Here is a 27,869-nt window from a genome sequence, read left to right as displayed (position 1 = left end):
ATTTTCAAATAAAAAATAACCACATTTTTTTAGTACATGTACTCGATCATTATGTACACCACACAAAACAAAATGCAGAGTTATGGTTTCGATCTGCTCATGAGTAAGCAGTGGCAGCCCCAGGGGGCATGAGGGGGGAAATTCCCCCCAGTCAGAACTGCAGAACTGTTGCCCCCCAGTAAAAACCCAAAATTACGGCGAACACTTCCATATTTTGCTGCAATTTTGCCCCCCCTGAAATTCACTTTGCCCCTCAATGCCCCCCCAAAAAAAGAATTCCTGGCGCCGCCACTGTCAATAAGTTAACCTGCACTAAGGGGATATCTGATTTTCATCTCTATTTCCATCAAAGACCTATCATGAACCCATATAATACCATGCCATTCTGGCTTTGGTTCTCCTGATTTGTAATAAAAGCCATTCGGATTACTGATCATTGGTGTTGGCGAGTCCTTGTCAAACCACCAACCAGTCTGGTATTCTTCAGCCCAATTTAGATCGCTATCGCCATCCTGATCCGAATCATGTGTGCTGAATTTTTTATCCTCTAGTGTGAATAGGCCATCACCTATAGAAAAGATGAAATAATCAAAAGGGATAATTAGTCCTTTGAACGTTTGGGCAGTATTTATTGAGGGACATTATCACATCAGACATATCCAATTGCATTCTGAATACGAAGAATGTCCTGATATCAAATAATTTAGATTTTTAGAAATTCGCAATGTAATACACATTTTATGGCAAATCATTAAAAATTGATATTTTTGATATTTAACAGTACTCGAAGTAAACTTAATAAGCCCGATGATTTATATTTGAAGTGTATGTGGTGGGATGAAAAGCCGACGATCAATTGAATATTTTGACCTTTCGTATTGAAGATATGAATTTTTTCCCAAAACACCAAACAAAAATAGGTCTTTATAAAATTTACTTCGAGGACTGTTATATCTCAAAAATGTGAAAAATATCAAATTTTATTAATTTGTCATAAAATTTGTATTATATCGTAAATTTCATAAAATGAAAATTATTTGATATCAGAAAGACATTCTTCGTATTCAGAATGCAATTCGATAGGTCTGATGTGCTCTCATGTCCCACAAAAATACTGTCAAAACGCTCATTCCAGATCCCTTAACTGCTGCAGGGCGTTAGAGTGAATCTGTCACATGGTTGGGATCGGGTCATCAAGCAACTTCCTCATCGATTGACCTCGGATGACCCAAGATCATCCACCCAGCTGAAGGCCAAAGGTTTTGGCCGCAACGTCGGTGATTCCATCTGACCAAAAAGTGAGTTTTTCTGGTTGACCAGATTTAATTATCTACTAATTGATCAAATCCCAGATGACTGAAAGTATACAGTGTTGCTGCAGGTAAACTGAGAAGAGGATAGACTAAGTGCCGCAATCTACATGATTTACGTCAATATGGAGTGACGCACAGTAATCCTAGTTTAATGGTGTACCATGGAAAGAGAGTTGTGATTATCTTCTGTAAAAACATGTGCATCGGCCTGATTTGTAACAACTCGACTCGGCCTCAGATAGCCATCTCGACATGACTTTGCTTAACACTCATTGTGATTCAGCCTCGGTTCATGACTGTTGACTCGACCTTCTATCCGAGTATGAAATCGGAATGAAAGTCATTTTTAAAATGTGCCGAATCTTCAAGCACACCCATCCGTATTACTGCTTAGAACCGGAATAGAGTTTTTAATTTATATAACCTATGGGTACGTTACACTCTTTTATGGGATAGAGAGACAGAATACCGATTTGGACTTTTATCAGTTTGACTGGACGTTCTGCTACCCCCCCCCCCCACCTTCCCCCCCCCCCCTCCCCCTCTCATAGTGAGACACATCACTACCAACCTGAAAACGACGCGTAATGTATACAGTGTAATACAATTTTGGAGACCATGTTGAACGCTATATTGAAAAAGACTTCTGGCTACCCTTGTCACTTCCCCTTCCTTGGCGTTGTCTACATCAGCAGTAGAAATACCCGGGTAGAAATAAAGGAGTGACATTGCCTTACTTCAGAGGTACTATAATTCTGCTCCATTTGAGATCGTCTTGGTGAATTCGACAATGCCGGTCATTCTTGAGTGTTGTTGGAGATAACAGGATGAAATTTCGATTGAAAACTGTGCACTTGTCCAGACTTGGTAGTGTCCTCCTGATGGGATTCCCTATAACTTCCGAAATGCAATAATTCTGCTCCAGATGTGGTTGTCCAGTCAGATCTGAAAATGATGGTTTTTCTTGATGCAGTTGATTCTTGATCAAGTCAGTGTTGACTACTTTGCCATGTCAATGGTAGAATGAACTTTCTGACACAAACTGTATTTCTGTTCAGGCTCAACATGGACCATAATGGAGACTTGGCATTACACCCGGACATTGAACACCGGGCCTTGCCTGCCATACATGAAACCAGGCATCAACGGCGGTGCCACACTGAAATTTTACAACTGCAGATTTTGATTATGACTTTCTAAGGTTTCCAGTCTTCTCTTCCAGTCTTCTCTTCAAGGAGAGATCTTGGATTTGTAGGTTTTTGATCACTCTACAATATTTTGATGATCATAGTAGAATCCTTGACCCCAAAACGTGGGTTTAGACACCAAAATTGCAACTCTGTGGTGAAAATTAATTAATTGTAGTAATTTTAAGATTTTTTGGCGGCCATTTTGTACGCCATCTTGGAAAACCACTTTCCTGTAGCCCGATTTTTTATGACTTTTTTTTCTGTTATTCCCGAGGTCCCATAGTACCAAAATCAGTTAAAAACACCTTTTGTTGCAATTTTTTGGGTCAAACCGTATATACCCCGTCTAAGACGTGGTACTTGGCTTGAAAGTTTTTGTTACTTCAAAATACTACATGTAGGCCTAGTTGTATTCATATCTTATACCTGTCACGTATTTCCAGTGTTGTAGTCGAGACCAGCCAATCCGAGACCGAGACCAGGCAGTCCGAGACCAAGACCGAGACCGGCTGGTCCGAGACCAAGACCGAGACAAGCAGGTCCGAGACCAAGATCGAGACCGAGACCGGGCTTGAAAAATGAACAGTGGTGCCGGAAGCATTAAAATTTATGGGGGTCAGCGTACGAGCATATCGGTTTTATTGAGACTTTTTTGTGCGCGCAAAATGCAAAAAAATAATATATGTGCCCATTAAAGCCGAAAAAATACACTTATAGAGCTTTATGATCCGCCTTTGATCATTATATGATGTTGCAAGTTTTGTTTAGCGTTATCCGCTATGAATGGAAAAAAAAAAAAAAAATATATCCTCGGTAAACATAAATGTTCCTTTTAAAAACGATATTAAATTCACTTATAATAAATTCATTTAAAAATCATTCATATATAATTTTGAGGTCAAACGTGATGCAGAGCATTCTCCCCAAAAGTTGTTCAACACTTTAATAACTTAAAGGTCTTTAATGTGGACTTAAGGAAAGATTTTAAAATAACTATTATCAAAAATACCATAAAAATGCTGTTTGTTAAATATTTTCTGCCAAACGTTATTACATGTATATAAACAAATGTTTTGCCAACTTTATAATAACATTATGTACAACAAATGAAACCTTATTGTAAAAAAAATAAGAAAACATTTCATAAACCTTTCCTAGCATCTAAAGTAGACAAGACATTTTAACATTATTTGGTAACCTCTGAAATGTTATGAAGAAAACCAAGAAGGGTTTCTGTCTGTGTTTGCTGGGATCAACTGTAATGTTGTTACATTTTGAATGCTGTGCGTGTATGATTATTTGGGCAAATGGAGATTGAGATAGAGTTTGTTTATGATGAACTTATTCAAGATTTTGAACAATTAATAATTGGGCCTATAAGTAATTGAGGTCTTGAGGTGAGAATGTTAATTGGAGATTTAGTTAATCTTTAATGATTCAAATTATGAAAACTGTTTGAGCAGAATTAAGGGCTGCCAAATGACCAGAATGGTGCTATTTTACTGGTCTCGAAGCCGGTCTCGGACCGAATCCTCGAGACCAGGAGGGCCGAGACCAAGACCGAGACCAGCAGGTTCGAGACCGAGACCAAGACCAGGCTTAGCTGGTCTCGAGACACTTTTTTTTTACACTCTTCTATAATATACAGGTATGATTCGCTAAACTTACAACACCTTTATGTGGTAACCTCAATCGTATAAGCCGAGTAAGAGTTGATGTGAATTATTTATACTCAGGGAGCTAGAGGCACGTCCTGTGCATCCCCCAGGACTAAACCAAACCAACCTTTTTAGGTTCCTGAGATGACCCCAAAACATAATCAGGATGTTCATGTTCCCAAAAATATAAAAGTGGGTTTTTCTAAGATGGCGTCCAAAATGGCCCCCAAATGCAGGTAATCACTACAAATGACCATGAATATTTTCTGAATCAAACTAACCCTTTTAGAGCCCAGCATAAACTCAAGTTGATATAAAGGATGCAACGTCCCAAAAGTCAGTGTATTTTCTAAATGGCGCCCAAAATGGCCGTCAAATGCAGGTAATCACTATAAATGACCATATATGAATACTATTTCTGATTCAAACTAACCTTTTTAGCTTAATTAAAGAGCCCAGCATAAACTCAAGTTGATATAAAGGATGCAACGTTCCAAAAGTCAGTGCAGTTTCTAAATGGCGCCAAAATGGCCGCCAAATGCAGGTAATCACTATAAATGACTATATATGAATATTATTTCTGATTCAAACTAACCTTTTTAGCTTAATTAAAGAGCCCAGCATAAACTCAAGTTGATATAAAGAAAACGAACTCCCAACAGTCAGTATATTTTCAAAATGGTGCCCAAAATGCCGCCAAATACTGGGGCCAGTTTATATTTTTGGGAACATCCTGATTATGTTTTGGGGTCATCTCAGGAACCTAAAACAGTTGGTTTGGTTGAATCCTTGGGGAATGTACAGGACGTGCCTCTAGCTCCCCGAGTAATTAATTCCGTTCGATAGGCACATTCTCCGATAAAGTGTTAAAAATACCAAATCTGTGTCACCCATAGTTTCAAGTCGTATTCACACTTGTTTCGTCAGAAAGAAATAACTTTTATTTATGTAACTTATATTTAGCTTTCTAAAATGTGTGGGGCTAGAGGTTGTAACATGCCTAGAAAGTATAAAACAATAAAGCTGATTATGCATATCCATTGTTTTCCTCCATGTCCCCAGCCAAGGTGGGTTTCTTGTAATGTGTCCCTGCTAACTAAACATGCGCGCATATAGTGGATTATTGGTACTTTTCATTAGCTGGTATCATGCCCTAATTATAAAGTATAAAACATCACAACACGGGTTACTAAATTTTTCCAACAGGTCTTTGAGACTGTGTCGCCAATATTGTTCACAGATAGGTTACCATATTTCTAATGGATAATAATCTGTGAAATAATTGGCTAGATGAATGTTCTCATATGATGGATCAAGCAGGCTCCATAGTTATATTATTTGTGTGGTACATAACACAATGCTTTCAAAGTAAAAAAAAATAATCAGGTCTATTAATTGCAAAAAGTCCTGACGTTACGTTCATGTCGTCACAGATACGTTACCTAAATTCTACTCCCCTGTAAAAAAAACGCTGTGATAAATGAAACCAAATACCATACCAGACTTTAGTACATTGGGTGATGACTGATCAAGTATGGGTATTAAGTCGGTAAGTTTTTACACCTACACGATTTAGACACAGGTGGGAAAGGACTTCACAGATACGTTACCACAGATACGTTACCCACCAATACGTACAAGTAATATTGCTCAAAAATGAAGCATTGTTAAAAAAATAACCACGCATTGTTTTGTGTTCTGAAACTATTAAAGTTTACGATTCTGAATGATTTTCATGAATTCTTCGTGGTTGGCATTTTGTCATTCCTGATACCAAACTTGAACACTTTACCGGGACACTTTATCGGAGAATGTACCGATACATTGCCTCATATCATCTTTCACAGTTATTTTATATCAGAGACTCCATGTATACATAACTAACCTGCAGTTCCCGTACCAGCTTGAGTTATATGGCAATGCCAATTCGCCTTTTTTTCAATCCAGAATCCGGAATAATCTTCAGATTGACTGGTTCCATCAAAACTAACCACAGTAACTCGCAGGTTCCAAGGAGTATCGTCAAATAATAGATTTAAGATGGTATGTCCCCAGAAGAATTCCTTGCACAGATTGCCAAATCCAGCTTCGTATTCGGATCTTGTCAGATTAAACAGTTGAGATCCATCTACCCGTCTTTGCATTACCTAAAAGAACGAATAGAAATTAAGTTGCATGCAAAAGTTATATAATCATACTGAGGATTTTGTTCATTTTGAAAAATTCTGGCGATTCTCAATTCCAAAAGAAAATGAAGTTGTTAGACTCACATTTTAGTGATGTTTCACCACTACACTAGTGGTTTTATCAAACTGGCAACCCATCACATCTGACTGTTTCCTTTCATAGGCAATAGGAACCGTCGTTGAAGCAGTACGCTTCATAGGCCCTCTAAATAAGCTTAAATAGGAACTACGACTTTGCCTTTGGATTTCTTCCGCAGGCTTGGGAATTTTCAGGCTTTTGCCTGAATTCAGGCAGTTTTGTTGTCCAACTTTACGCTTTTTTCAGCCTATTTTGGGCCTTTTAAGGCCGAATTCACGCACTTTTTCAGGCAGTTTTCAAAAAAGCCATTCTCATGCCTGCTCACGTCATCCATTCGCTTTGAGATAAGTTTTGTCTTGGGAGTGGATCTGTCTTGTTTGAATTTCTTGATTGAACAATCTAGGAATCCGCAACTTGTCAAGATTTCGCGGATATTGTTTTCCTCTCTTCGTCCGCTTCCTCGGTTACCAACGCGTCACTCCTGTCTAATAGTCCAGGAGCAAGATCCCACAGGGGGCCTAAATAAGGACTTGGTTCACCCTCCACTACATACAAGGTTTGACACCATAGGTAGTTAGTATGGACCCTCTAGATCACTGCTAGGTAGGTAGTGGACTCAAATTGTGGTATCACTTTTTTTTTACAGGTCATTTTATGTATGGACGTATAATCGCATAAAATCACCAAAAATAGGGGTAGGGAGATATAAATTCCCATAACTCAACTTTTACTCGTGATTTTGAATTCATTTTGGTATCAATATGTAGCTAAATGATTTTCCTAACTTTCTAGTATTATTTTTAAACAAAAAACAGGTTTCATTTGAGCATATTTGGAAGTATATAGTCCATAAATGAGTGGTAATCTGATTTTTTAAACCATATGTGTAAAGTTTGACATTGGCCTCAAATCTCACAACTATACCACTTTATATTTTCAAAATTGATTCAGTTTCCTTTTTTAATTAAAATTTTAATGTTTAATTTTGTTTTTAATGTTAAGCATATCAAGGGAAACATTATTGTAACAGTTCCAATCATTATAATATGTATGAGTTCGTTGGGGTGTCTGTGGGACGAGGTGTGTGTGGGGGGTTGCTGGGTGTACATAGGGTATGTGTGGGGGTGAAGGGATGAATGTGTGTGTACATGTCTTAATATGTCACTTCACTGCACCAACTTCCATTTACAAAATCCGTTAAGTTTCCATTGACGTGAATATTTATGTGTAGGACGTGAGTAACCACTGGGAAAAAGACAAAAAATGTTTGAAAAAAACCAAAAAACCCAACAAAAACTGATGTTGATTTCCCTCGTATATCAGCATAACATAGAAAAATATTAAGGGGTAGGGGAAAATAAATCATCAGAACTCAATATTTTACTCATGATATTGACTTCATCTTGGTATTAATTCTATTCAATTCAATTTAATATGTATATCTAATTGATTGTTCTAACTTTTTTGTATTATTTTAAAGCAAAGCGACCATTAGTTGTCAGGTAGATACACAGAAACTGTGAGAAAAGGGTACGTTTTCTATGTCTAACAGCGTAAATATGACAATATTAAGGGGTAGGGGAAATATAAACTGCCATAACTCAACTTTTACTCATGAAAATGAATTCATCTTGGTATCAAAATGTATCTAAGTGATTGTTCTAACTTTCTAGTATCATTTTAAAGCAAAGCAACCATTAGTTGTCAGACAGATATACAGAAACTGTGAGGAAAAGGTAACTTTTCTATGTCTAACAGCGTAAAATGACAATATTAAGGGGTAGGGGAAATTTATAACTGCCATAACTCAACTTTTACTCATGAAAATGAATTCATCTTGGTATCAAAATGTATCTAAGTGATTGTTCTAACTTTCTAGTATTATTTTAAAGCAAAGCGACCATTATTTGTCAGGTAGATACACAGTATTTGTGAGGAAAAGTTAACTATTCTATGTCTAACAGCATAAATAAATATGACAATATTAAGGGGTAGGGGAAATATAAACTGCCACAACTCAACTTTTACTCATGAAAATGAATTCATCTTGGTATCAAAATGTATTTAAGTGATTGTTCTAACTTTCTAGTATTATTTCAAAGCAAAGCAATCATTAGTTGTCAGGTAGATACTATACACAGTAACTGTGAGGAAAGGGTAAATATTCTATGTCTAACAGCGTAAAATGACAATATTAAGGGGTAGGGGAAATATATAACTGCCATAACTAAACTTTTACTCATGAAAATGAATTCATCTTGGTATCAAAATGTATCTGATTGGCTGTTCTAACTTTCTATAAACAAAGCGATCATTAGTTGTCAGGTAGATACACAGAAACTGTCAGAAGAAGTCATTTTCTATATCTAGCAGCGTAATAGACCGTTCACAAACACTTGTAAGGGGGAGGGGCCTTTCATCGCAAAATATTCTTTCGAGCCCCCCCCCCTACAGACCTAAACAATTGTAGGGCCCACTATTTGACATGAAAATCATGGGTCAACCCTGTAGAAAATCATATAAACTCAATTTTTCCAGGAAAATTTTTGATCATTTTTTTTCAGCCCACCCCCTTACAAGTGTTTGTGGATGGTCCCTAAATATGACAATATCAAGGTAGGGGAAATATAAACTCCCATAACTCAACTTTTACTCTTGATAATGAATTCATCGAACGTTCTGGTATCATTAGTTGTTATGTAGATACAAAGGAAATGTGAAAAAAAACTTCCATGTGTAACAGTGTCAAATATGATAATATTAAGGGTAGGGAAATATTACCATAACTCAACTTTGGCTGCATTAACTGTGAAGGGGAACACAGGAATACAAATCGTTGCACCAAAATTTGAATGTAGTATACGATTGAGGTTTCTTACGTTAATTGGTGCAATTGGGCCATTTTAAACATTTGACCTTTATTTATGATATTGATATATTCGACGTTATAACCCCTGAACTAAGCTTCGTAGAACTATGACAATTGTCTTTTTTTTTATTCTTAGCGATGAGAGGAACAATTTGAGATTACAACATTACAACATGATAAGATAATTTTTTAGTATTGGCCCCATTATGACCTTCAACCCCTCGTGGGAAACTTAATTGCTTTTAAAATAATGCCAGAAAATGAGAACAATCAAATAGCTACATATTGATGCCAAAATGGAATTCATTTTCGTCAGTGAAACTTGTGTTTTGGTGATTTGTATGTCCCTTACCCTTAATATTGTCATATTTTACGCTGTTAGACATTGAATATTAACATTTTCATACATTTTATGTCTATCTACCTGACAACTAATGAATTTTAAGTTGCTTTTAAAATAATACTAGAAAGTTAGAACTATCAAATAGCTACATATTGATGCCAAAATGGAATTCATTTTCGTCAGTGAAACCTGTGTTTTGGTGATTTGTATGTCCCTTACCCTTAATATTGTCATATTTTACGCTGTTAGACATTGAATATTAACATTTTCATACATTTTATGTCTATCTACCGGACAACTAATGGCTTAATTGCTTTTAAAATAATACTAGAAGGTTAGAACTATCAAATAGCTACATATTGATACCAAAATGAATTCATTTTCATCAGTAAAACTTGAGTTTGGGTGATTTGTATGTCCCATTACCCCTTAATATTGTCATATTTTACGCTGTTAGACATTGAATATTAACATTTTCATACATTTTATGTCTATCTACCGGACAACTAATGGCTTAATTGCTTTTAAAATAATACTAGAAGGTTAGAACTATCAAATAGCTACATATTGATACCAAAATGAATTCATTTTCATCAGTAAAACTTGAGTTTGGGTGATTTGTATGTCCCCTTACCCCTTAATATTGTCATATTTTACGCTGTTAGACATTGAATATTAACATTTTCATACATTTTATGTCTATCTACCGGACAACTAATGGCTTAATTGCTTTTAAAATAATACTAGAAGGTTAGAACTATCAAATAGCTACATATTGATACCAAAATGAATTCATTTTCATCAGTAAAACTTGAGTTTGGGTGATTTGTATGTCCCCTTACCCCTTAATATTGTCATATTTTACGCTGTTAGACATTGAATATTAACATTTTCATACATTTTATGTCAATCTACCGGACAACTAATGGCTTAATTGCTTTAAAAATAATACTAGAAGGTTAGAACTATCAAATAGCTACATATTGATACCAAAATGAATTCATTTTCATCAGTAAAACTTGAGTTTGGGTGATTTGTACGTCCCCTAACCTTTAATAATGGGTCAAATTTTACGCTGTTACACATTGGAAAATTAACATTTTTATCATATTTTATGTCTATCTTATGGTTTTTCTGTTAAAAATAATACTGGAAAGTTAGAACAATCAATTAGCTACATATTGATACCAAAATTAATTCATTTTCATCAGTAAAACTTGAGTTTTGGTGATTTGTATGTCCCCTTACCCTTAATAATTGTCATATTTTACGCTGTTAGACATTGAATATTAACATTTTCATGCATTTTATGTCTATCTACCGGACAACTAATGGCTTAATTGCTTTTAAAATAATACTAGAAAGTTAGAACTATCAAATAGCTACATATTGATACCAAAATGAATTCATTTTCATCAGTAAAACTTGAGTTTGGGTGATTTGTACGTCCCCTTACCCCTTAATATTGTCATATTTTACGCTGTTAGACATTGAATATTAACATTTTCATACATTTTATGTCTATCTACCGGACAACTAATGGCTTAATTGCTTTTAAAATAATACTAGAAGGTTAGAACTATCAAATAGCTACATATTGATACCAAAATTAATTCATTTTCATCAGTAAAACTTGAGTTTGGGTGATTTGTATGTCCCCTACCCCTTAATATTGTCATATTTTAGACATTTAATATTAACATTTTTCTCATATTGTATGTTTAACTACCTGATAACTAATGGTTTAATTGTTTTTAAAATAATGCCAGAAAATGAGAACAATCAAATAGCTACATATTGATACCAAAATGGAATTCATTTTCGTCAGTGAAACCTGTGTTTTGGTGATTTGTATGTCCCCTTACCCTTAATATTGTCATATTTTACGCTGTTAGACATTGAATATTAACATGTTCGTACATTTTATGTCTATCTACCTCACAACTAATGGTTTAATTGCTTTTAAATAATACTAGAAAGTTAGAACTAACAATTAGCTACATATTGTTACCAAAATGAATTCATTTTCACCAGTAAAACTTGAGTTTTGGTGATTTGAATGTCCCCTACACCTTAATATTGTCATATTTTACGGTACTGCACATGAAAAATTGACATTTTATGTCTTTCCAGCTAACAATTAATGGTTATTTTGCTTTAAAAGATTACAACAACCAAATAGCTATATATTAATGCCAAAATGAATGAATTATAATGAATAAATGTCGAGTTACGTTGGTTTGTACGTCCCTAACCTTTAATATTGTCAAATTTTACGCTGTGACACATTGGAAAATTAACATTTTTATCATATTTTATGTCTATCTTATGGTTTTCTGTTAAAAATAATACTGGAAAGTTAGAACAATCAATTAGCTACAAGTTGATACCAAAATGAATTCATTATTATGAGTAAAGGTTGAGTTATGGTGGTTTTTATTTCCCTACCCTTAATAATGCCATATTTGACATGGTTATACATAGAAAAGTAACCTTTTCTCACATTTTATGGCTATCTACCTGACAATTAATGTTTGCTTTGCTTTAAAATAATACTAACACGTTTGAACAATCAATTAGCTACATATTAATTCCAAAAAATTAATTCATTATCATGAGTTGAAGTTGAGTTATGATGGTTTATATTTCCCCTACCCCTTAATATTGTTACACACGCTGCTACATGTGGAAAAGTAACTATTTTTTTACATTTTCAGTCTATTTTCCTGACAAACAGCGGTTGATCTCACCCCACACATATAAATATTCAAAATATTACATGAATGGCAACTTAACAACCAAATTTTGTTAATAGAACTTATATAGTTCAGCCGAGTGACATATTAAAACATGTAAAACACCCCAACCCTGAACCCTATACACACCCCTGCACCCACCCCCACATACCCACACACACCCTACCCCAAACCCACACAACACAAACCAACATGCAAGCAAACATGCACATACATAAATATTTGAACCAGAACATCAAAGTTTGCCTAGATATGCTTGATATTAAAAAAAAAAAAAAAAAAAGGAAACTTAATTAATTTTGAAAATAGAAATTGGCACAATAGTAAAATTTGAAGCCAATGTCACAAAAACACCCACCCTGCGCATTGTTGTGAAAAATCAGATTTTTCACTAGTGTATGGACTGGCCACTTCCAATCATGATAAAATGAAACCTAGGTTTGCTTTCAAATAATACTAGGCAGTTAGAACAATCAATTAGCTACATATTCATACCAAAATAAATTCATTATTATGAGTAAAAGTTGAGTTATGAGAATTTATATCTCCCCTTCCCCTTAATTTTGTCCTATTTTTGGTGATTTTATGCGATTATACGTCCACACATAAAATGACCTGTAAAAAAAAGTGATACCACAATTTGAGTCCACTACCTACCTAGCAGTGATCTAGAGGGTCCATACTAACTACCTATGGTGTCAAACCTTGTATGTAGTGGAGGGTGAACGAAGTCATTTTTTTGAGGTTGCTGCTCCTGTACTATAACAGCGTTATAACAACTCCCAGCTTTTGATCAAGGGATGGTGGGAGGAAAACTGAAATTACAAATCACTCCATTAATTGGGAGGATTCTAAAGTCAATGATCGTTAAGCGGACAAAGAACCCAGCAAACACAAAAACGTTTTAAAAACGTTTTAAATAAGTTATATTTGGGCTTTTGGTTTATGTAAAAACGTTTTAATAACATTAAAATGTCGGGTTATATAAAGGTCATGATAACGTTTTAAAACGTTTTGTATGAAAACACACTACAACAATATTTTGAAATGTTTTCAAAAAATGTTATTGTAAACTATTTTTGCAAACATTTTTGCCAAATATTGTGTCAAAAATTATCTAACATTATGTTAAAATATTTGAACCCAGCAAACACAGAAATGTTCTTAAAATGTTTTTTCAAAACCTTTTAATAACATTTAAATGTCGGGTTATATAAAGGTCATGAAAACGTTTTTAAAACGTTATTGTAAATATTTTGGGCAAACATTTTTCGCAAAATATTTTTTCAACCCCAAAATAACATTATGATTAGAATGTTTTGTATCAAGTTTTCAAGAATGTTTTTGGACTGTTATTAAAACGTTTTATACCCTTTATATAACCCGACATTTAAACGTTTTCTGTAAAACATTTTGTTTGCTGAGCAGTAGATTATCAAAAATGTTTTTTAAGGTTATGAAAACGTTTTATACTCTTAATATACCCTTTATATAACCCGACATTTAAACGTTTTTGACAACCTTTTATAACCTTTTGCGAATGATGTCGAAAACGTTTTGTGTTTGCTGGGAAGCCATTTGGATCCGCAAAAAAAGGACATAACACTCTGAACAAATCTAGTCTTTGACCAACTCATCACACGCTCTACCCTTGTCTACGGCGGCTAATCCTGTTGCATATAAAAGAGACTATGCCATAGTCGAATTTTATTTTAAAAATGTTATTATTAGTCATGATGAACCCATTTCGTTGAACTCAAAATTATACTGATGTTTATTAAAATTAAAGTATTCAATAGTAAAATGGTCATAAAGAGTTCAAAATATCAGATGATTAGTGACAATAAAAGTAATTGAATGCAACATTATCTTGCATAATTATAATGGCTCACTTTAATACTGAACAATTCTGATTTTGGAAGCTACCAGTTTATGGTCGATCCTTCATGTAATTATTTCGTGTAATCTAATCCTAACTCTAACCCTAATCCTAACCCTAAGCCTAATCCTAATCCTAATCCTAACCCTAACCCTAACCCTAATCCTAACCCTAATCCTAACCCTAAACTAACCCTAACCTTAACCCTAACCCTAACCCTAATTTCGTGTAAAATTACATGTAGGAATAACCCAGTTTATTGATAGCGAGTCCCGAAAATCCGACTATGGACTTTGAATTTTAAGCAGAACTTTACCCCGGACTTGGCTCTCTAAAACACACTGTCAAGCATACTTGTTTATCAGTCCATTAACCACAAGTACTAAGCATGGTATAGTACAAGACGCACTAGATGTTTGATGAGAGATTAACTTTGGCGGCAACACAAAAGCGCCGCAAATACCACAGATAGTTGTGTACGGTGTAGGCCTAGTTTAATAATTGTAATGACGCGGGCCCGGAAGATTTAAACCATAGTGAGATATGGGCGACCATTCACAAGGCAGATCCATTTGAAGATACATTACATCATGGCCAATTTTAGTTAGGCCAGAAATTGGCCTAACTCTCCATAGAGTCCCGTGTTAAAAATCTTAACCGCAAGGCAAAGTCAGTAGTCCACTTGGGAAGCTAACAAACAGAGGGAGTGCGGTGACTGAAAAGATCAGATACAGATGTGAAAATCTATCAGTTGCACACAAATCAATATAAATCAGAGTTTTATGCTTAAATGTAATAGCCAGAGTTTGCAAAATGGGCAAGTGGACTACGGAGAAGTCTACATATAAAAGGAACCAGTCATATGTGATGGGTTGCCATACCAGTCTGATGAAACCACTAGTGTAGTGGTGAAACGTCACAAAAATGTGAGTGAAATATTTTAATTTTTATGAACAAAATCCACAGTTTAAATTAACATTCCTAATGAACTTGTTGAAATAAATATATATTCATAATTATCTAGTAGGCCATGATGGTTTAGAACATTGATTTAGTGACGATGACGAATAGTATGTCCGTCTGTCTACCAGATAAATCTATTCCAAGACACAAGAAGAAAGAAACAGACAATTAAAATTTAAGACATCCACAGAACATACAAATCTGTATAGATTTAAAGGCATGGCGAACATGATAGGATGGCGCTGGACGAAGTATTTAAATTTGTCATCCATGCCGAGTTTTACCCACTTGAAATTCTGCTCTCCATTGTGCGCATTATATTATAAGTTTCAACCTAGCCTCGCGTTCCAACTACGGTGACACCTCGTGACGTCAAGCTGAACAAATTCAGTTCAGTCGGTCATTTCAGGATTGGTTTTGGGTTTAGTCACGTGGTTTCCTATTATCCTGCCTATCCTGCTCTTAACTGACGTCATTACCGATACCTTTAACTTTGTACTCTTTGTTAGAAACCTAAAACTTGTAGAAAGCAGTTTCGGTTTTCATTTCAGCTTGTTACATAATCATGCGACCACAGAATATATTGTTTTGAACTCGGGTGTTATGCTTTCGGTAATTACGGTGATATGAAAGTAGGCCACCTACGACAGACTTCGGTAAACGCGTTTTGGAAGTAAGACGAATTCAGATTTGATAGACAGCATCAACTACCGTCCGCGCCGCGGTGATAGATATCCGATAATAGGCCTACTTATGTTTAGCACAATAGGCTATTATTATACTTATGGTTATATGCCCTACTGTGTCCTCCCAGCACAAAAGTGTTATGATTGCAGACCAGTTCTGCTCCACTTTTTAATCCCTTGCTTTTTGGTTTCTGAACAATAGAGAAACTAAAAACAAGAACTTGAAACGAGGGACTATCAGAGGATATTTGTGGGTGTTAATAAAGTGATTTGACCAGAATACAGTGCAGTCTTAAAATGATACAGAAAACAATAATAATGCGACGTTACCATCCATCCGCCATTTGTCATGTCACAGTAGGCGCGATATAGTCCTGCTGATAATGCCACTATGTAAACTCCATCGGTTGTATACCCTGCGTCGTATGCAGCTCTACAACTCCCAAAACTCTGATCCGCTGGATAAAATAACAAGTTGTAATTTAATGAATATAAACGACTGTAAATAGATCTCTCAGAAAATAATGGTATACTAGTAAGTAGAATAAAGGGGCTACCCTTTAAGCAAGATATGAGCTTGCTTAAATTTCCCGATCGACAGTCTCATCCCGTTTTTCTTCAAACCGAGATTTTGGTATCAGAAGAAAGCTCGTATTTTTCTCATTACCTTAAATTTAACGCCCATCATTTAGGCTTAGATGGAGTTAAAGAAAAACGCATATCAATTTGTAAGCGCTCTTTTTTAAAAGTCATACAGTCATAGAAATGACTTGTTCGCCTTGTTGGCGCAATTCAAAAGGAGTAAGTTTGGACAACTCAAAAATAGTGTAAAAGTTGCCAAAACAAAATTCATTTTAGTTATCCGAACTTAAAAAATACTGAAAAAGCTCAAAAGTTCCGTCAACTAATCAACTTTGTTGGCATTACTTAAAAGTTGATGTAAGTCGTTGCGTCGTTACTTTTAAGTAATGCCAACTTCTGAATTCAAGTTCAGGGAACTTGGAAAATAAACAAGGTTCAAAGAACCAATTAGTTGAGTTATTGTAACTCAACATGTAAGTTGATGTAACTCGTTCATATTAAGTTACTGGTACTTATTGTTTTGAGTTATTCCAATTTGGTACTTTGTTACTTAATTCACGTAATTGGATCATTTTCTGCACAATTAGCAGTATTCAAATATTTATTTTTGTAATCAGTGCAAAATTTTGTATACTATAGCACACCTCTAGAAAATTATGCTAACCTAGTTTCATTTTCTGAGTTGTAACAACTCAATAAAGTAAGTGCAAATGAGTGCGACCAACATAATGATATCGAATCAGCGTTACTCACAATTGTACGCGTTGGCATTACTCGGAAAGTTGACGCAACGACTTACATCAACTTACTGAGTAATGCCAACGAACAATTTCTATGAGTGTAGTTCATTGAATTTACAACCGTATGACAAAACAGGCGAAAATAGTAACTTTAGCGACTAATTTTGTACGTTTGCTAAATAATCGCATGCGGGTGATTGTCCTGCGCATTTTGACACCTCAATCACTACTCTACGACACTCCTGAGAAAAGATATGAATGTTTAAGTAACACGAGGTCAAAAAATGAAAAATGCAAAAAGGCCTATTCAAGTTTTCAGCATAAACATGATAAAAGAACACAAGAATTTGTCTTTAAAAAAGACAAGTTCACGGATCAGCTGTAGAGTACATGTACTTTGAGCTACTTTGGTCTAACATTTAATATTCATATCTAACCTACTCTGCACGTATTCGACAATAAATAAGTGATATGAGGCTTAATAATGATACCTGCGTCTTGACTCTAGAAAACAATTTTTTTTTTAAACCCCATTTTGCATTTAGTTTTTTAAGCCCTGGCCTCGGGAGCCACCTAGAGGATCTCATTTTGCATTTAGGTTTTTATTGCGTTGCAATGTAGCAAAACTTTCTTTATATTGGCCCAATTTGTGCCTGGAAAAGGCTATCCCCTCTTACAACCTATCGACAGGTCCGACTTCTATAATGAGGTGTCACCGGGTTTGCAAGAGATAATAATACCAAATCTAAACACCATGAAATTCACCACATCACGACCAAGTTCACATTGGGCGCCCCATTCCTTTTTTAAAGGAATTTTTATGTCAGGGTCATGGTCCTGCTTTTACACATGGGTTATTACACAGTACAAGAGTCAATAAACATTCAATTAACTATAGATAATGGACTTAGTTTTGTGCAATGTCGTTATATTAAACTTTTCTGAAGTAAATTGCCTGCTGCATAGTTTTCTAATTACAGATGATATATTTACTTTGTGATTAGGCCTCTAGTTTTGATTACCCAATCAGTTATGTGTATTGTCAGCATGTGATGGCTATAAGCCAATTGTAAACATGTTTATAAAAAAGGCTAAAAAATTCCTCCACCTAACAGACTCTGCCGGGTTTAATATTTTTTAAGGGCTTAATAGTAACTTGTCATGTGTGGAAGATTAGATAAAGGCATACAAACTAGGGTATGATATATTAGGAATTATTTCCTAGTCTCTTAATCACATGGTTAATGGGCTATATAGCTATTCAAGACACAGGATGTATAAGGGATAAACTGCGCATATGAGATGTGGGTGCAAGTGGCATCATTTCACTACCGTGAAAAAAATAGATTTGTATTTATTTTCCATAAAATGTTAGCTTTTACTGTCAGATATATCCCTTTAATTTTGAGCCGAACAAGTGAGGTAAAGCAAAGAAAATTGGAATTTACTACTAGCGCTATTAGGCCTATATGTTACTCCGGCGGCTATAATACGGTACGATCTTCTGGCGTGGGGGTGTGTGTCCCGCACGCCGTGTACGTAGTATGTGTTATGAACATCGCATACGCGTTCGACTAATTAATATTTCTACCGTAATAATAAAACGACGGTTCCGGCGGTTTATTCAAAATCTCGGATTTAGACAAAACTACGGCACCTAATGTCTTGATTTTTGCAGAGAATCTTTGTTTACTAAAGTACAATCGTGTAAAAACCTGAATTCAAAATTTTTGAGGGCGTTCTCCTCAGCAAATGTTATAATAATGGCTTTAACTAAGTGTTTGAGAGTTCTTATGTTAAGGGGGGTAATTTGAGACCAGTTTCGAATTTTTTTTAATTCATATGGAAAGGATTGGCTACAAAACAATTCTCTAATAAACGCATCTATGCACAATTTCCACCTCGATACACGTACCTGAGCACACAATCAATTTCGTCCAAGAGCTTCCAAGCACGCAGTGATAATTGTAGCTACACAATATTTGTTTACACTACACTGATGCAAAAAAGGGGGGTCCCTCTGAATTGGGAGCCTTTAAAAAATCACCTTAGTTTTTCCTCACGAGTAGAACATGAGTTTACACTATTTTCTATAGACCACTTGACATGTGACGTCATTGCCCGGCAGTATGCGCACGCATTATGGTACTTTCCACTATTCTTTGCCCTGCAGTGTGCGTGCGCATCGTAGTCTGCTCAGGGCATGTGTATTTTAAATCTCCCACCACATTTCATATAGTACAAGAAAGCCATTGAACAGTGAAGCGGTTCGTTCGGGCATATCGACAGACCAATCCCTCGCCTTTGTTGATAAACAATGATGTAAAGTGGTCTATTGGGTTGACGTACATTTTTTTTTATGGCCAAAGGGGGACCCTGAAAATAATTTTAGGTCTGAAAGGGAGCCCTGAAAAATATGTGAATATTTCTTTTGCATCAGCCCCCCCGTTACAAATGTTTATGAACAATCCCGAATACCCCAAACACACACATATACTATTAATGCTATTTTAGATAGATGTGAAATGCACATCCTGTAAGGAGGGAAAGTTAAGAGCTGCCACTTTTTGAAAATAACATCAACAACATAGGCGTAGATCCCGGGGGATGGGGGGATAAATCCCCCAAATATTTTGCCAGGGGGGATGGTCCATACAATCATCCCCCTCAATGTTGACGCCTGAATATGGGTTTCTATCCAAATTAACCTTTTATTTGCCCATTTTAGCCTCAAAATTACAAATTTTCGTGCGCTCCGCTTGCATTTATTCCACATTTACACCATATTTCATCAGTTTAGCTTCAAAATAGCAATATTTTTCGCGCGCATTTGTACCATAATCTTATTCTGTCACCAAAAGATGCTGGATTTACTATACTTCAAAAAAAAATTCCAACTAATCCCCCTCCCCATGTCAAAAAGAAATCTACGCCACTGATCAACAACCGTATCACAACCGTATTTTTTTTACAGAACTTTTGCAATTTTTTGAGCGGTAAAGTGGAAACCGTAAGAAGTTTTGTCAATTTAAACGATAAATTGTGTAAAATAAGAATAATCTTTACAAATGACACATCGGTTAAGTTAAACAAATGTGTGATGTGTAAAAAAATACCACATCAATGTGTAAGCCCAGAAAAAGTTACCACATCGGTGTGTTAAGCCCAGATAAGTTTACGGTGCGGTGTAAAAACATCATCCCGATGCATGCATAAAACTTCCGCCATGATGGAGGACACTCGCAAATATGATCAGGTCCGAAACTTTTTGCAAGCAAGTGGCTTATGTCACTTGTTGGAAACATTTAAAGGTAAGAAAAGAAACAAGCCTGTGCATTGTTTTGTGCCATTTGTTGTTGTATTTAAGAGCGAAGTTTAAACCTATAGCCCGGGACCTATACCCATGAATTATAGCCATAGCGTTAACATGGTTAAGCTTAACCAAATCTCATATCATTATGATCATGTGACGGATGTCAGGGTCGGAGCAGATTTTTGGGGCACAGACGAAAAAAATTGCAGTTTGCATCATACAATACATAGAGACTGTATGTCTTCGAGCTTCCCGAAAAGGGCCTTATTGGGATGATGTGCGCGCGTAGCGCGAAAAAATGGTATTTTACACCATTTTAGAGTTTAGGTTTTGAAAAGGTTAAAACTAGTACAGACATAAACATGTATCCATGCAAAACTCAGTAGTACAGACTAAAACATTTATCCATGCATACACCTTCCCCCACATAGGCCTACAGCTGAGACAAAGGCAATTTGTACTCTTAATCTCTACTCAAACATAGTCAAGCCTAAACTCAGTAAACACACCTGAAAAACTTAAATCTTTCACATTTATTGATTCCACCCTATTAAACATGTTAAATGACAAAACACACTGCTCTGAACCACTTTGATTTATAGACCACAAAATCTGGACTCCCCATTGAAAAGCATTACTGGTCTGAAACCTAGGTTTAACACAGTGGTCTATACAGGCCTTTATACTACTAATGGGGTAAAGTTTTACCTTTTCAAAATTGTGTAAAGTTTACCCACAAAATTTTGTTGTTCCCTGTGAACCGTGCTGATTTGTATTTTTTTACCATTATTGTGTAACAACAACACTAATTCTAATAATTATTATTACAAATAATGAGATTTCTATAATCAAGATATTATATTGTTAAGAATAAGTGTTAACAATGAAATTTATTAATGAGCTATTATAATGAAATATAATGGGGCGAAAGGGTCAGTATTTAATTTAAACAAGATATATTATTTTGCATGTACTAAAAATAATAGGTTTTTCAACGTTTTTAATTAAATCGATGCATTCACCGAGTGTGGTCACGCGACCAGCTATTGTTTGTTACTAGGAGACTAAGTAAAATGAAATAACTCAACCGTATCAGATAATAATCAACCATATCTGGTCAATCGCTATTTGGAACGTGAATGAACGTGAATAAAAACGATCAATGTTCATCACTCAGTGATCATCTCGAAATACGACATAAGGTCCACCTAATTTGTAAATTTATACTATCGAAATGATTGGTACCCATCGGTTTTCAGTGATTACGGACAAAATGCAACATAAGATCCACCAATTTGTGTTAGATTAATGTGATAAAAGGTTTAAATTCTGGCCATTCCAAGAGGATCCTCTGTTGCATTTGGTAGAAGCGGGCTTTCAATAAACACCAAAATCAATCATTTTGATATAGCCTCTATTCTGGTCATTGCAAGAGGATCCATTGTTGTTTTAAATTCCATGAGGGACAATCCTAGATTGACCCAGAAAGGCCATTTTTTAATCTTATATGTTAAAATTCAAATCAATAAGATTGACTTTTTAAATCTAAGAATGGATTAATCTTGGATTAAAATCCCGGGGGGGACTCAAATATGACAGTGTACGCATGCGTGACCAATTTTTGGTCATTGCAAGAGGATCCATTGTTGTTTTAAATTCCATGAGGGACAATCCTAGATTGACCCAGAAAGGCCATTTTCTAATCTTATATGTTAAAATTCAAATCAATAAGATTGACTTTTTAAATCTAAGAATGGATTAATCTTGGATTAAAATCCCGGGGGGGACTCAAATATGACAGTGTACGCATGCGTGACCAATTTTTTTTTCAAACACCCCTAAACGAGTTTTACCCTACCAGCAAATTTAGCCCCTTAATAAGGTAATTTAGTGTAGAATTTACCCCCTAATGAGTTTTTGGCTGGTGAAAATGCAACAAATGTATACCCTTTTTGGACTCATAATTTATCAAAAATTTGAAAAGGTACCCTAAACAAGTTGTCCAGTTTCAGAAAACTACCCTTATTCTTGAAAATTACTGTTTTTTAGACCCTAAACGCGTCACTCGCGTAACTTGCCTTGCCTTAAAAAAAACACCCCTTTTACTTGTTTTTTGGTCACGCATGCGTACAGACCATTTATGTGAGTGATCCCCCGGGATTAAAATATACATTAATCAAAGACTAACTCAAATTAAAAGTTCAAAATAATGGATTTAAAAATTAATCTATTATATTAAAAATAGGTAATCTAATTCAGATTAACTAATTTTAATCTATTAGATTAAGATTTTTTAATATAAGCTTGGATTTGTACCTCATCGCAATCCAATAGATTAACGTTTTAATGGTGTACGATGTATTGTTGGTCGAAGCAGCAGGAAAAAAAAGTAATTCACAACATCTTGCGAATGGTAGTGAGCTTTAGCACAAATTGCATTGCTCAATTCATAGCGAGCGTGTAGAAGAATTCTAATATCACAGATATACTTTTGTAGGTCCTGTGGTTCTTGAGTTATGTTGTAAAGAGGGCTGAAACAACAACACTTTTGTAAAACGTACATAACTCATTAACAATAATAAATTAAGTTTTCAAAGTATATGATTTGTAGAATGAACTTTTGCAAAACACCAAAGTGTTATTTTTCAATAATATATTGATTCAGATAATGAAAATCGATTTTTTTTTTGCTGCTCCGACCAACAATACCTCGTATACCCTTAATGCTAGGAATTTAGAGAGAACAGAACAACGCGTACGTTAGCTTACGATGCTACCGCGAAAACACGTTCTCAGCAATTTGTGTTTTGTATTTTAAGTCGTGTTTACACGGTCAGACTTAAGTCACATAGTACCGGTAATAAGTCCCTATTACCGGTTATAAGACGCCTATTACCGGTAAAAACTCACTTATGTCCGGCCGTGTGAACACGATTTATGATTATAAATAAAAGCAACCGATTATAAAGTCAATATTGTTGCCATTTTTACCAAGTGAGTATGGTATACTTTTTTCCAAACCACCAAAAAGTGGTCTAGTGGTTACTATGGTCAACGAATAAAAGTGGACTGGTTTGTCTTCATTGTTAAATAAAGACGTGATGGATGTTGGTGGAATTTAGAGATTTTACAGTTCGAAGTGACCGAACTGTTGATCGTCTATGCAAAAATGATGGGAGAAAGGGTAGATAAGCCTATCATTAAATGAATTAGGATAGCTGAAGTTCAGTTAGCATTTTAGCTCCCTTATTGTTTTGGCAATGTTTTTTTTGAATAATATTACAACCTACCTTGGAGTGTAGGACATGCATTTGGTGCAACTTCGAAGTTGTCAACCGTAGATAACGGTGTGGGTCCGGGGGTGGTACTCATAGGCATTGTTGTGGTGGCCCGGGTGGTAGTCAGAGGTTTAGTGGTGGTCGCAGATGATGTAGTCTCACCCACCGTTGTGGGCGGTTTTGAAGTGATAGGTACAGAAGTGGTTTTGTCAGGTGGTGATGTAGGTACAGAAGTAGTTTTATCAGGTTGCGACGTAGTTGGCCCTGTCGTGGTTGAACCGGCCGAACCTGGTGACAGAATTAATGTCCGTCCAATGTAATAACACTTAAAATAATAACACTGCCAATAAGATAAGCTGTGATATTTTTTTATTTATAGATGAATGTCATGAAAGGTCTTAAAACTACCCATCCTGTGTATTTCGAAAGGACCCCGATGTTGCATATTGAAGATGCAGGCTTGTCAATAAACACCACATACTGCAGTTACTGTCCGTTTTCCTATACACAATACACAGTGCTCTCACCATTGAGGTGTGACCTCTACAACTAAATAGCTTGCTTACTTGCTTAATTCGAGTGGTGTCCTCGAACTGTGATGGCTTTCCACAACTTCCTGTCCTCCATTGCTGTCTTGAAGTCTGTTGCCTCCAGTCCAGTGTCATCATGCAGAATGTCAATGTAGGTCATAGCAGGTCTTCCAGGTTTCCGCCTCCCATGCTTGGGTATCCAATGAACCATTTTTGATGCGGGCTCCTCGCTTCTGGAACAGTGGCCAGCAAACCGGGTTCTTCTTTCCCTGATCTTGTGGCTTATTTTGGGAATATCTCCATATAGGTTTGCATTTGACATATGTTCCTTCCAATGTACATTCAGAACAGTTCTTAGCATGCGGTGTAACAGCCATCCAGACCCTTTGCAAGTTTAGGGGTGAGGGTCCATGCTTCGCAACCATAAAGCAGCACCGACTCCACTGTTGCAGCAAAGGTTCGGAGTTTGAAACTCCTGGTAAGAGTTGACCTCCAGATTTTCTTAAGTTTACTGCACGCCCTCCATGCTGCTGCTTTACGTAACTTTACATCCCTTTCAGTGCTTTTCATCCAAGCGCCTAGGTACTTGAAGTCATCTACCTCCTCTAGTACCACACCCTCATTTGTTGTGATGTTTTCTCTCCTGTTATTGTAGGACATATACTTTGTTTTACTTCCATTCATCTTCAGGCCCACTTTAGCAGCTGAAGTCTCCACTCTATGAAGCAGTTCTTGTGCTTGGTGTATTTCCTCAGACAACAGTGCAATGTCGTCAGCAAAATCAAAGTCTGTCACCACGACTGGGCCAACTCTCCTACTTCGTCTCTTTTCCAGATGAAATCCTAGCTCCTCTTCATTTCCTTCAATAGCTATTCTCAGTGCAAAGTCGAGGACAATCACGAACAGGTATGGGGCGAGGTATCCCCTGAAGTACTCCTGCTAAGATTTCAAACAATTCTGTCTCGCCATCTGGTGATATTACTTTGGCTTTTGTGTTTTGGTACATGTTGCCATTAGCTTCAACAATGAGTTCCGGAATTCCGTAGGCATGGAGTATCTTCAACATCTTGCCTCTATGGATGGTGTCGAAAGCTTTCTTGAAGTCGATGAATGTTATTATCGCTGGCAGGCTATGCGCCTTTACCTCTTCAATCAGCCTACGCAGTGCAAGGATGTGTCCAACAGTCGTTCTACCAACTCTAAATCCATTCTGATTTGTTCTCAGATGCTGGTCAATTTCAGGTCTGATCCTATTAAGTATCATTCTGTTGTAGGTTTTGGCTACGATGGAGGTTAGACTGATACCGCGGTAGTTGTTTCCGGAGCTAAGATCTCCTGTTTTAGGGATAGGAACAATATTAAGTATGGACCATTGATCCGGTTTCTTCCCTTAGAGAAGTGCGTCATTGCAGAACCCTGACACAATGTCATCTAGGTTGCATCTCTTCAGCACTTCTGGAGGTATGTTGTCCTCTCCACAGCTCTTTCCCTCAACCAAAGATGCTTTAGCTTCTTCATATTCTTCTTTGTCAAATGGCCCCACTTTAATATCAAGCTCGTCTAAAACTGGTGTTATTTCTTCTTCCTCATCATCGATGTCAGGAGGGCTTCCAAGAAGGCCTTTGAAGTGGTTGTACCAATTGGTGACCCTTTCACTTTGTGTATTTCCTTCAACTGACCTGTACTGCATGCCTTTCTACCAGTGATGTCGTTGATCAATTTCCAACTTTCACCATGTTTGGAGTTGACATGCGCTCTTTCAACCTCTTGCAACTTGCCATTTAGGTCTGCCTCGATGACTTCGTTGTATGCATCATCAAGGTTTTTCTTCGCCTTCTTGTACTCCTCTCTTTTACAATCAGTAGTGTCTAGTTGATATTCCTCATACGTCTCCCTGATATGGTCTCTTGCCTTTATGACTCTTGGATCACGAGAAAAGTTTGCCCTTCGAGATCGCTTCTTTGCAGGGATGATCTTCTCAGCTGCTTCCTTGTTGGCAGCGATAAATCGGCTGTACTTATCCGTGGCTGTTTCCTCCATGTCTTCAAGGATTTCAAACCTGTTGTGCACTTCTATGGTGTACATCTTTTGGATATTTCTATCAGTGCTCAGGGATTTCCAATCGAACTGGTTCTTCCTTGGTAAAGTCTTGCTCTTCCTGAGGCTTAGTCTTATTCTTGCCGACACTATTCTGTGATCGGAGCCCACACTAGCAAAGGTGTTGTATGCCTCAGCATTCTGCAGACTGTTCCTCCATTTTCTTCGTATGAGTATATAGTCTAGTTGACCAGAGATTTAACCAGAGAAGATCTGATTTAATCAGTTGAGCTGTTTTCAATGATTGTTATCTTGGTTTAATAGCTTTTAATGGGGTTTAAGTCCTGCAAAGGTCGTGGTGAATTCTACTGTGGACATGACTGCATCATGGAAAACTGACGGGTACCAAACATTTTGATACAGCCTGTATTGAATTCATTATAGTAAAGCGGTGTTTCTTTCATTGTACATTTTGACCTAAAATTGTTACTAATAATTTCAATAACAACAAAATTACCATTTGACCGAAACCGTATAATTATTATGATTTTATGAGGATAATTATAGATAATGTCAGTTACAATCTTTTTACCTGTTTTTAGTAAAGGTATAACTTTCACACCAAATGCATTGAAACCTCCCAACTGAAGCCTGCTACATTGTTCTTCATTAGTGGCATCAGGTGACGTCACCTGACGGTGTCGTTGACCAGTCACAGACGAGGAGGTATCACTGATGTAGCAGTCATGACCTTCAGTGATGGCTGTAAAGGATGAGGATATAATAATAATAATAATAATAATAATAATAGTAATAAATAATAATAATAACAATAATAATAATAATAATAATAATAATAATAATAATAATAATAATAATAATAATAATAATAATAATAAATAAGATTTGCAAACCTTAAATGATCTATGATATTATGCGAGCCTAATGGGCAGGAAATATAGCATATATTTGAACGTTGATGTATGGTTTCCTAAGCCTTTTCAGAACGTGTTATTTAAAAGGTGCCCTCTTAAATGTATCCCACAACTCACTTGCCTCCACTTTTCACCTGCCAAAAATTGTTTGCATCCCAATAGCATACACATAGCCTTTTTTAAACGGGCGTGCCACCCCGCCCCACCCCCAGCATCCTTTTCAAAATTGGAATCATTTTTTATATTTCAACTTGAAATACGTATATTCTGCATGTCAATCGATACCATCTCAAGAACATTGTATTGGCAAGAGATACTGCGTTGTTCTTATAATTTCCAGATAAAATAAAATGCATCTAAATTAATGATGAGCTATCTGCTTTAGAAATATTATCAACATGATCAAAACATTGTAACACTGAAACTTACCTATGGAAAGTACAGAAATGGCAAAAATTATCCTTACGTATCCACACATGATTATCATTACTTATACTATTTTCACATGAATTCAGCTTCGATTCGATCGATG

At 36.1% G+C, this 27,869-nt stretch overlaps 1 protein-coding gene across 1 annotated transcript; it reads right to left on the bottom strand.

The window, feature by feature from the left end:
• Positions 1–272: 272 nt before the first annotated feature.
• Positions 273–27,869, bottom strand: LOC140142586 (fibrinogen-like protein 1). The gene is made up of 6 exons (XM_072164581.1): positions 27,767–27,869; positions 26,995–27,165; positions 23,848–24,123; positions 16,253–16,380; positions 6,047–6,308; positions 273–568 (listed from the first exon to the last, which is right to left on the bottom strand). Exons 1-6 carry the CDS (start codon positions 27,822–27,824, stop codon positions 303–305), a joined length of 1,161 nt encoding a protein of 386 aa, XP_072020682.1. The 5' UTR covers positions 27,825–27,869; the 3' UTR covers positions 273–302.

Source organism: Amphiura filiformis, chromosome 20 (assembly GCF_039555335.1).
Source record: "Amphiura filiformis chromosome 20, Afil_fr2py, whole genome shotgun sequence".
NCBI classification, from domain to species: domain Eukaryota; kingdom Metazoa; phylum Echinodermata; class Ophiuroidea; order Amphilepidida; family Amphiuridae; genus Amphiura; species Amphiura filiformis.
The sequence above is the reverse complement of the archived record's forward strand: the minus strand, read 5'-3'. Positions and strand labels throughout refer to the sequence as shown.